The sequence below is a fragment of the Chiloscyllium punctatum genome, chromosome 11 (genome assembly GCF_047496795.1).
Source record: "Chiloscyllium punctatum isolate Juve2018m chromosome 11, sChiPun1.3, whole genome shotgun sequence".
Lineage (NCBI taxonomy): Eukaryota > Metazoa > Chordata > Chondrichthyes > Orectolobiformes > Hemiscylliidae > Chiloscyllium > Chiloscyllium punctatum.
The window spans coordinates 114247129-114259378 of NC_092749.1; the positions used below are offsets into that span (position 1 = coordinate 114247129).

At 42.0% G+C, this 12250-nt stretch overlaps 1 protein-coding gene across 1 annotated transcript in view; it reads left to right on the top strand.

Moving 5' to 3' along the window:
• The window catches only part of LOC140483353 (N(4)-(Beta-N-acetylglucosaminyl)-L-asparaginase), a 52017-nt gene extending 41786 nt beyond the window's left edge, over positions 1–10231 (top strand). Inside the window, exons 10-11 of the mRNA XM_072581552.1 lie at positions 1371–1475; positions 6850–10231. Coding sequence (XP_072437653.1) covers positions 1371–1475; positions 6850–6957 — 213 coding nt within the window. The 3' untranslated portion in view covers positions 6958–10231. The remainder of the gene's footprint in view (positions 1–1370; positions 1476–6849) is intronic.
• The last annotated feature ends 2019 nt before the right edge of the window (positions 10232–12250 follow it).

Here is a 12250-nt window from a genome sequence, read left to right on the forward strand (position 1 = left end):
AAAAGAAGTGAGTCACTTAATTGCACAGTCTGAAGGATGTCACTGTCTTCAGGAAAGCCAGCATACCATCTGTTCACCATAAGAAACTTTGGGCTGAATATTACCCCCAACTCGGTGACTTGGTGGTTAGCATCATTGCCTCACAGCCAGGGACCCAGGTTCGATTCCAGCCTCAGGCAACTGTCTGTGTGGGGTTGCACATTCTCCCAGTGTCTGCGTGGGTTTCCTTCGGGTGCTCCGGTTTCCTCCCACAGTCCAAAGATGTGCCGGTCAGGTGAATTAGCCAAGCGAAATTGCCCATAGTGTTAGGTGAAGGGGTAAACGTAGGGGAATGCATCTGTGTGGGTTGCTGTTCAGAGGGTCAGTGTGGATTTGTTGGGCCAAAGGGCCTGTTTCCACACTGTAATTAATCTAATCTAATCTAACCTAATCAACTCCATCCTCAAGAGGCAGGAAGGGAGGTGGGGAATGGAGGTAGGGAGGGATAGTTGGTATCAGAATTAGGGGAGAAAGTGAGGACTGCAGATGCTGGAGATCAAAGTTGAGAGTGTGGTGCTGGGGAATCTCAGCAGGTCAGGCAGCATCGGAGGAGCAGGAGAATTGACGTTTCGGACATAAGCCCTTCACTGGTATCAGAATCAGACAGCCAGTCTGTTAACTGTGATATACAAAGGCTGTATATAAGGCATCTCATTGTGTTATGGGTGTTCTGCCAAATACTGGCAGCAGATATGACCCCCTGGTTCAAGAAGATCTTCACGTCAGTGGAGTTGGTGTCACAGAGGCAACGCGAATGTTAGCTGGAATGGGTGAGAGCAGGGACAGAGGAGTGTAACGTTCTTCAAAGCACCAAGGAGTAGTGGGTGGGAATAACAGCCCACACATCCTGTGTTTTTCTCAGAGAAGTTTGCCCTTCAGTACTCAATCCTGGAATTTAAAACAGAAGAAAACTTCTCCTACTTTCCGCAGTCTACCGCCATAACATTGAAGTAGAGGTTCTACAGGCAGTCTGCACCCCAGGATCATGCACTTTCTTCTGATGTCTGCTGTCCAACCCTGGGGCAGTTAAATTCTGGAGTTTTGCTCGTGTGTTCTGCTGCTTAATGTTAACTGTTCATATCATTTTGCTTTGTGTGTTTCTCCAAGTGAACATTTTTGTCCAAGCCTGGTGCTCATTTTTACTGAGCATATCATGTATTCTTTGTGTTTAATATTTTGCTGACCCAGTCAGAAATTTTAATGTGTGAAATATAACAAACAGTTAATATGTTTTGCATGATTTTTTTATTTGAAACCTTCAGAATTATTGTTTTCAGGAATTTTTAACAACATTATACAATGTGGCTATGAATGTTTCTCTATCTTTTCAGGGCCTTTCTCCTGGAGATGCTTGTCAGTCTGTGATTCAGGACATTTGTCACAGAGTAGGGAACAAAGACATCTTTGAAATTGGACTCATTGCATTGAATATGAAGGTACCCACTATTACTGCTTCACGTTTGAGAGTTTGCACAAGTTATTTTCAAGGAAGGCTCACGAGTTAACAAATGGAGTGAGAGTTCAGGCTGAGCTCTGCCCCCCAGGATGGTTCAAGTGATTAGAATATACTTAGCTCACCTCTCTGAGCTCAACAGAGAGTCGAGATCAAACCTAGAAACTTGTCTTTCTGGGTTCAATCAGATCAATAGAAGCACGTTGACCGCAAGCAATGGGTGATGCTTCCAAAGGATTGAATTTTAACCTCTGCAAAGTTAGAATATTAATATTCATTGTGTTATGAGTTAGATTTAAACAACAGCATAGATTTCAAATGAGCTTATGATCATTACTTATCTGCCTGTCAGACAACATCCTTTTAGATCTTGCTGAGGAAAGACACATGCTGCAGAGGTGTTTGGTCTTGTACTAATCAGGACAGAAGCAAGAATACCCCACTTCAAAGGGAACAACAATATCCCCTTAATGAGGAAAGGGGTGTGGTGGTGGCTGATTTGTTTATGAGTTGGCTGTGATTGGTCATGGTGTTGCTGTGGCAAATATACTCAGGAGCCATTGTTCCCTGTGATCTGCTTTATTCAGGAAAGGTGCAGTGTCCAGGCAAATTCCTTTTTCCCTGCAGAGGGCAGATCCCTGCTTCTGAAAAACTTAATCTCCAACAAGCATTAATGAGTGACCTTGAGGGACACTCCAAGAAGTGTCTTGTGCAAGGTTTTAAGTTGGTTATTGATATGACAACATCTCTGGCAGCAATGTTGATTTAACTGAGAACAGGAAAAAAGACATATCAGGAGGGCTAAAAAGGCCTCATTCAGCAAGCAACAGATGACCCCCATTTGACTGAGAACGAGAGCTAGAAGCTGTTCTGGCCAGTGGCCAAGGACACTTCGGTCACTATGTGTGTTACATTGACAGCCACCCTAATGTTAACTCTGCTTTCTCTCCACAGATCTGCCAGATATTCTGAGTTGTTTCCAGCAATTTACATTTTTGTTTGAGTTTCTCTCAGTTTCTTTCTTTATGGCCCATTATTGCTTTGCACAAAGTGTTCTTCTCCCTGCCATGCATTTTAGACTTTCTCACATTTGGATTTGTTGGCCTGGGGTTAATTTTAGCTGGCTCGCCCTGGGATATTAAGAATTCTGTGATACTTCCCGCCAGCCCTAACCTCAGCATTCCGACCTTGGCATCACCTTTTTCTATAAAAAGTCTTCAGCCTGGGTTTATGGATGATCTGTTTCAGGGTGTTTTGAGAATTGGCTGGAGGGCCAATAATCCTTTTGATTCTTGAGTGACCACCTCGTGAGTCTCACTGTCATCCTGGGGGTCAGCCTCCAAGCTGTCTTCGCTAGCCTCGTTGTATAGAGCCAGCTGTACAGTCATGCAGGAGTTCTGTTCTGTCCTGCGTTTGTCAGAAATTTGCTTTGGTGTTTTTGTAATTAGGACGCTACAGGTTTCTTTGTTACTTCTTTGACTTGTCAGTTTCCAAATGCTTCTGGTTGCACAATGCTGCATGTCTATGGCACCCATGTTGGTCAAGGTCAATTTTTTAGTTGTAAACATTAACTCTCACATAGAATGATCGAAGGACATGACATGTTTTGTTGGTCGCCTTCCATTACATTTAATGCAATGATATTATCACATGATCGTCCTTGCTTTTATTGCATTTGGACTACCTAGTTCCGGTATTCTTAATTTCATTTGTTTTTAATTAAGTGGGCACAAAAAGTGCCTGTAGTTGGAAGGAGTGAATTAGAGCCTGTGCAAAATAATTCTTAAATGGAGTAATGTATCACAACTTCTTACACAGTGGTACAGTCATAGGACAGCTCAATTAGTGCTCAATATATTCCAACATCTCAGATGTCTCATTGCTGACAGTGATGTTACCTGCCTCAGTCACATTAATTTGTAAATTAATGTATGTAAATACCATTACAGAAAGTGAGCATCTCTATTGGTACTCTGCTTCATTGGGTGGGCCATCTCTACGTCCACTTTCATAAAAGACATGTCAACATCTACCCTGAAATTAGATCCTCTGTCACCTGGATCCATGTCATTGTCAGAAATGACATGCAGTGTTTTGGATCTGTCTTGTGTGTCTCCTGTCTACATGGAGTTGGATTTTTTGTCAGCACTGGTGATCTTGCCGGACCTAACATGACACCAGCACTTGGCATTTTGCAGATCGTTACCATTAATGTACCTCGGGGAGATGTATTCTCTGGATGCTTCCCATTCAGGCTAAAGTGGGTGATTTAAAGCCCTCCATTTTACAAGTCTTTCTCAATTGATACCACTGCATAGTATCTCGATCTAGGCAGGTCACATGGCCATTTCGTGGTTTTCTCTTCAGGTCGTTTAGCCAGCCAGCATCAAAAGGTACTGCTGTTCCCAAAAGGCCAGTGGCAATGTGATTGACAAGAATGTATGAAAACTACCACAAAGGAGACCCATTCAGGAGAGTCACAGGTACTCCCACATTGTAAATGCTTGATAAATACGTTCTCAATCAATTTGAGAGTAACTCTTAGAATGCTTGGGATTCCTCCACAAGATTTGTCCAATCACAATTCGATTTAAGATTAGACATTATGTTGTACATTTTGCAAGCTGGGTTTGTTTGAGTATAGACAAGTCCCATGTTGTCCCTGTGTTGTAGTAGGGATGAAGTAGGACCTGCTGTCTGCAAACACAAGGAAATTGTCCAGAAATTGCATGTTCATTGAACAAACTAAAGCATCAGCAACAATGGCTCCCTGATACTTTGACTCTGGCAATGTCTTGACCAATCATATCCAACTTGCTGACAAATCAAACATTATTTCTCATGAAGTATAAAGTTTTGTTCCCTTGAAATTTAGCATTTTTGTGATTCTGTCCTGATGATGACAAAATAAGTGTCAACGCATGCCTTTTCTGTTCCAGTGGTGCTCAAGTTATATACTATCAACTGACTAATTCTGCTTGAAGTGACATTAACACACTGTTAAAATGTGATCCATCCATTACTGATCATCAATCTTAGGGTGTGGATGAGCAGCATTTGCAATATCCAGAAAAAATTTCCTATCAACATTGTATGTTATTGTTCTATATGGTTGTGTCTGCCAACACAAGGTCGCACTGGAACTCTAAGTGCAGAATTCGACATAACAAAGTGTACACATGTACACAACTTTGCTGTTATTGGACTTCTGAATGGATCTCTCAAATTTTAACTTAATGTTGATCTCATTCTTTGAGCACCTTCTCTGCATTCTTTGCTCTGTTCTATTGCTCTCATGCACTTTGTATGGTATGATCCGCCCATACTGTATGCAAAACCTAGGTACATATGACACTAATAATAAATCAAATCATAGATGATATTTCCAACTTTTGAAAGTAGAATGCAAAACAAAAAGAGGTGTACTCAGAATCACAGAATTGTTCTTGAACAATTGGCAACCTTTCTCCCCATCTCATTTGCCCTATTCTCAATAAGAACATTTAGCCAATAGCCACTTCCCCACTTTTTCACTGTTACTCAGCACATTCTTCCTCTTCAGATATTCCAATTCCCTCTTGGCACTTTTGAGTAGTGCACTCCAGACCCAAACCACTTGCTGTGTGAAAATGTTTGCTTGTATTGCCATTACTTTGAATCTGTGTCCTCTTGTTCTTGAACCTTCCACCAATGGGATCAATTTCTCCCTATCTACTCTGTCCAGACCCCCTTATAGTTTTGAACACTTCATCAAAACTCGTCTCAACCTTCTGTTTTCCAACAGTCCTTATCTGTCCACTCTATCTTTGTAATTAAAGTGCATTGACTCTGAAACCATTCGAGGTAAAAGTGAGGAGTGCAGATGCTGGAGATCAGAGTCCAGAGTGTGGTACTGGAAAAGCACAGCAGGTCAGGCAGCATCCGAGGAGCAGGACAGTCGACATTTCGGGCAAAAGCCCATCTTTCATGATGAAGGACTTTTGCCCAAAACGTCGTCTCTCCTGCTTCTCGGATGTTGCCCGACCTGCTGTGCTTTTCCAGCACCACACTCTTGACTCTAGAACCATTCGCACGAATCTTTTCTGTGTTTTCTTTAATGTGATCACACTCTTCCCAAAGTGGGACACCCAGAGAATGATTCTGTATGATTCTGCGTGATTCTGTATGTAAAATTGTTGTTATTTTATGATGGTGGTGCTGTGAAATTGAAGTGAAAAATTATTTTCATTGTTAAGAAAAGGATTAAAATATGAGGCAAGATTATTTTGGAGAAGGATTCCTTTGGATAGGTGGAATGAATTTAACTTGTGAGCAATGCTTTGCTTTGAGTTTACACTTTGTTATAGCTGGAAATACTTAAGTTATCTCAAAGTTATTAACTGACTATATATTCATCAGCTTTACTCATCCCAGAGAAGCGAGAGCCATTGATTTGCTGAAGCCCTTTGAGAGTTCAAAAACAAGGATTGCTGGGAACATTAAACAGCCAGTGGTCACTTAATAAGATAATCATTTTGTTTGCCTTTTGAAAAGGCTGTAATTATTTCAAGTGTCTTCAAAAAAAAATTCATAAGGCTTTGTGGAGAGAGTGCTGGGAGCAGGCAAAACCTGGTAACAAGCAAAATAAAGATGGGGGTAGGAAAAGGAGTCTGTGTAAAATGTGCAGAGACATGCAGCATTTGGGTACTCTTGTTGATTGGCAGTGCAGAGGTAGTTCTGCCTGTGGGGGCTTCTGAAGAGTGTCCCTGTCCCTATCTCTGAGCTATCCTCTCCAGAGCGTGGCAAGTGGCTTACTTAGAAAAGCATAGTCAATGCTCCAAATCATCAAACAGTGCTTCCTGCACAACAACAACCACTTGAATTTCTACAGCATCTTTTTAAGGTGCTGAGAGAAATCTCAAGGCACGTCAGGAGTAATTATCAAGTTTCAAGCCAGGCAAGGAGGAATCACAGGAACCATCAGCCAGGAGCTTGGTGTGGTGATTCGTCCAGAAAGGCTGAGCCTCTGACAATGCAGCACTTAATTGGAGTCATCCCAGATGATGTGCTCAACTCTGCAAGTGAGGTTTGAGTCTGAGGTTTTTGATGCTGAGGACAGAATGATTCCACTGAGATCCTGTGAACTGTTTGTTGCTCTGCAGTATGTTGCATTTTACAAACTTTTATCTCATCACCAGCAAAATACATGAAATCTTATAATTGATGTACCCACTCCAGGAAGTGCCATTTTTAGGAACAAACAAACCTGTATTGATGTTGTGCTTTTCATGGCTTCAGCCAGATGTGTACTGTTGGAGTTGTGGGAGTTTCTGAGAAGTGAATGATGCATGTTCTGAAGTTTTTGTTCCCCCACACAGGGTGAAGTTGGAGCTGCTTCAACTGTCCCTTTTCCATATACATTCTGGGCTCAAGGGATGGAAACGGTGGAACAGAGACAGAGCTGCCCTTATGTACATTTAGATTAACGACCATCAGTGCAGTTGTTAAAAAGCTTTCTTCAAACGCTTAATGGATTCCAGTATTTTTTCACATTACTGCTCCATCCTATCAGGTTAGATGTGGGTTCAGCAACAAGCTGTTGGAACTCTCTGGTCAAGTTGAAGGTGCAACTGCCAGACTTGGGGACACGCAGGAATCTGCTCATTTTTCACTTCTGGATCTTTTTTAAAAAAAAATCTGATTGCTGGTGGGCAAAGCCGGATTTATTGCCCATAGCCTCAAGGTTCCTAAAGGATATGATAGCAGGCTTTTGTCTTCAACCTGCTCAGTCCTCCTTTAATTTACTGATGAAATCCAAGACTTTTCCCGTTCCTGTTGATCCCCGTAACTGTATTAACAATCAGTCTGCCCTGGCTGCTGCAGTGCCTGAAGTGAGAGCCCCGGTTCTGAATCAGAAGAATGTAAGAAGATGAGGTACTTTGTAGACTTTACAATTCCCTGATCTGCTCCGCTATTCCATTAGAGTGTGTTTGATCTTCTCCTTTGAAGTGACTTTCTTGCCCTTAATCATATTTTCCTTGGTTTCCTTTGTGTCCAAACATGTTGATCTCTGGATTGAATATAGCAATCAACTGAACTTCTACCACTGTCAATGCTAGACTATTCCAAAGGTTCTCAATTCTCAGTGAAGAAATTTCTCACCTCTGTCCAAAATGATCGTTCTGGTGAGACTTTGTCAGGTTAGAGATCTCCAAATCTGGCAAAATACTCTCACTTTCAGCTCTTCACAGCTTTCCACCCTTGCTGCATTGCACTCGCCAACTCCAGCTTTGTTTATGAATGAATCAAAACAGTGTGATGAGAGATGCTTGGTATATTCAGTTTCAGGTCTCTTCCTGTGGTGTCTTGTGATTGCCTGGTAACCTTGAGGAAAGGGTGGGATGGCTCTGGTTGAGAATGGAGTCTCACTGACACGGTGATTCACTCATGATTCACTTCATGCACTCCAATGAAGGACTGAGTAAATGAAATTTCGTGTGGTAGGAAAGCTGTGACAAGGGAGTATTAATTCACATTGTCACTAAGATAATGCACATTACTTCTTTTATAAAGACGTGTTATTGAAATTATTAATTTACAATGTCATGTCTGGATGAATTGAGATATATACACACAATTGGCTGGATATATTGATGTCGGTATGAACTTCAACAGCATCTTTTTTTCAGCTATGTTCAAGTCTGTACTACCAAGCAATTACTTGCATTATAGGCTTTCCAAAGAATACTTTTTAACGCTACAGCAGCCAAAACATTACATTGGTGGAGAACACAAGTTGTGTAATGGAGTCGTTCAGTCAACAAAACATTCAGAGAGGTGACTGAATCAAAGAGAAATAGCCACGGGCAATAGCCTTGCCCCCCACTTTTTCTGTATTTTCTGAAAGACCTTCTATGAAGTCAGAGTTACATAGCATAGAAATAGACAAGTTTGACCCAACTCATCCATGTCAACCAGACATCCCAGTCTGGCCGAGCCCCATTTGCTAGGATTTGGTCTGTATCCCTCTCAACCCTTCCTATTCATATACCCATCCAGATGCCTTTTAAATGTTGTAATTGTACCAGCCTCCACCACTTCCTCTGGCAGCTCATTCCATACACACATCACCCTCTGTGTGAAACTTGCCCTTTAGGTCCCTTTTAAATCTTTTCCCCTCTCACCTTAGACCTCTGCCCTCTAGTTCTGGACTCTCCAAATCTCGGAAAAAGACTTTGATTTTATAATCCTCAATAAGGTCACCCATCAGCCTCTGACTCTCCAGGGAAACAAGTCCCACCTTATTTAGCCTCAATGCTGGCAACCGCCTTGCAAATCTTCTCTGCATTCTCTCAAGTTTAAACATATCTTTCAGAAAGAAGGGAGACCAGAATTGTACTCAGTATTCCAAAAGTGGCCTGGACAGCTGCAACATGACTCCCAACTCCTATACACAGTGCACTGACCAATTAAGGTAAGTGTGCCAAACTTCATCTTCAACATCCTGTCCACTGCAGACTCCACTTTTTAAAGGAATTTTGCACCCCCCCCTCCTCCCCTCCCAAACCCCAGCTCTCTTTGTTCAGCAACACTCCCCAGGATCTAACCATTAACTATAGAAGTCCTATTTGGGTTGCCTTACCAAAATGCAACACCTCGCCTTTATCTGAAGTAAACACTATCTGCTACTCTTTGGCCTATCTGATCAAAGTTCTGTTGTACTCTTAGGTCGTTCAGTAGTTAGCACTGTTGCCTCACAGCGCCAGGGACCCGGGTTCATTTCCTGCCTCAGGCGACAGTCTGTGTGGAGTTTGCACATTCTCCCCGTGTCTGCGTGGGTTTCCTCCGGGTGCTCCGGTTTCCTCCCACAGTCCAAAGATGTGCAGGCTAGGTGAATTGGCCATGCTAAATTGCCCGTAATGTTAGGTGGATATTGCGGGGGGGTAGATTTCTCTTCAGAGGACCGTTGTGGACGTGTTGGGCCGAAGGGTCTGTTTCCACACTATAGGTAATCTAATCTAATAATTTTCACTGTCCACTACACCACCTACTTTGGTCTCATGTGCAAATTTTCTAACCATGCCTCATATTTTCACATCTAAATCACATATAAATCATGAAAAGCAGTAGAACCAGCATCAATCCTTGTGGCACACTGCTGGTTAAAGGTCTCCACCATCACCCTCTATTCCCTACCTTAAAACCAATTTTGTATCCAATTGGCTCGCTTCCCCTGGATTCCATCTAATCCAGCCTTACTGACTGTTAGCAAGTGTACCTTTTATTAATTGCTTTGCAGAAGTCCATGTAGATGGTGTCTCCTACTCTGCCTTCATCCATCATCTTAGTCACCTCTTCAAAAATTTCAATCGAGTTAGTGAGACTCAATTTTCCATGTACAAAGCCACGCTGATTGATTGTCCCTAATTTGGAAGCAGTGAGTTTGTAAAAGAGAGAACTCTGAATCAACACCATGTCTCCAGAAGGAGAAACAAACATGAACCAACCATGATGACTGTCACCGTGGAAGGAGCCCCTTTACCTGTCAACGAGTTTCAGACAATCTACAAATTATCTTTCCTAGACTGAAATTTTACTTGGCCAAGTTTTAAAATCTGATACTTTGCAAATTTCTGTTGTCATTTTATTTTTGCATACAGGAAGAGACAAGGGAGGGGAATTGTGTTTTTGTGTTATTTTGCATTACAGGTTAATAGGATTTATTTGTGTCTTTTAAACCTTTAGTTAATTTTTGCTACTTGGGTGAATATTGCAAATAAAACTGTCTTGTTAAGAAATCTGACTGGTTTATTCATTACACCAAGTTATACACAGTAAAATATTTATTGGTCATATTATGCCTTTTTAATTTCAAACTGCTCAAGAATGAAGGAAGGTGTCAGTTCACTCCTTGTGACCTGGTTGTTAATACCTTTAAGACACAGAGTTGAAAGATTTATAGAATCTCTATAATATGGAACCAGACCATTCAGCCGATCAAGTCCACATCAACTCTCCAAAGAATATCTCGACTCAGACCCAACCCAGTCCTGATGGAGGGCCTGGCTCAAAATGTCGATTCTTCTGCACCTTGGATGCTGCCTGACCTTCTGTGTTTTTTCAGCAACACACTCTTGACTCTGATCTCCAGCATCTGCAGACCTCGCTTTCTCAACGCAGTCACACCCTACTACTCTATTCCTGTCACCTTGCACTTCCCATGGTTAATTTACCTGGGCAATTTACCATAGCCAGTCCATATCTTTGGACCTTTGTGTCACGCAGACACAAAGAAAACATGCAAACTCTCCACAGACAGAGTAGAATCAAACCTGAGTCCCTAGTGTTGTGAAGCAGCAGTGCTAACCACTGAGCACTTGTTGGTGCCTCACAATTCCTTGTTACATGAGTGTTTGAGGGAGGGACCAATATCTTAAGGGGGAGTGAGAAATATTTGACTTAAGGGACGATGAGGAACAGGAGAGAAACTGAGCAAGATGAGGCTGCGGGGAGGGAACGCCAATGGCTATGGAGACAGGAGGAGTGATTGAAGAAATTGTTTCCGTTATTATCATAAGATCCTTAGTGGGGCTGAGGAGTTTATATACAGATTATTGGTAACTCAGAAAACAGTCTCAAAGTTATCTTTGTCCTGCAGGATGATCTGAGAAAAATGGACAGCTTTACAATGGCAGGGTGCACTGATCACATTGATCAAACCAGACCTCCTCATGCTCCCTGAAGCAATAATGCATCAAATACGCTCACAACCTCTTGGGTGTGGGAGGCATGGATTGGAAAATTAAAAAGACAATTATTTGCCAAGCACCTTGCAAGATTCTGAAGTTATGAAAAATGCCACTAAAATGCAAACTTTTCTTTCATCCCAGTGTGATACCTGAACCTGATCTTCAGCAGTTCCTGTCTCCTAGTTCAAATATTATTGCTATGGATTTTGGACATGTTAAGAAACTTGCAAGTGTGAGATTACCTATGCAGTTTTTGTGTCCAAGTACTATTTATTTTTGTTTAATCCGTCAGTTATGTCTTTATTTCTGTGACTGACCTGGTCTGTGTACATGCCATTTTGCTTTTCATGAAGAGCTTCTTCATGAATGGGGACAGAAATCATGCAGCACGCCGGTTATGAACACCTCCAACACTAGTAAGCTAAGTGTAGCACAGAACCAATTGTATATTTCACTATGGTTTTGCAAGAGGCAGAAAGTCATAGAGTTGGACTGTTCGGTTCAACTCATCTGTGCCCACCAGATATCCCACCATAATCTAGTCCCACTTGCCAGCACCTGGCCCATATCCCTCCAAACCCTTCCTATTCATAGCAAGTTTTGAGAAGATGTGTAGCTCAGGTTGAGGTTCTGGATGTAAGTTTGCTCACTGAGCTGGAAGGCCTGTTTTCAGACGTTTCATCACCATACTAGGTAACATCTTCATTGAGCCTCTGAATGAAGGACTGGTGGTGTAACCTACTTTCTACTTATATGTTTGAGTTTCTTAGGGTTGGTGATGTCATTTCTTATGGTGATGTAATTTCCTGTTATTTTTCTCAGGGGGTGGTAAATGGGATCCAAGTCAATGTGTTTGTTGATAGAGTTCCGGTTCGAATGCCATGCTTCTAGGAATTCTTGTGTATGTCTCTGTTTGGCTTGTCCTAGGATGGATGTCTTGTCCCAGTCAAAGTGATGTCCTTCCTCATCTGTATGTGAGGATACTAGTGAGAGTGGGTCATGTCGTTTTGTGGCTAGTTGATGTTCATGT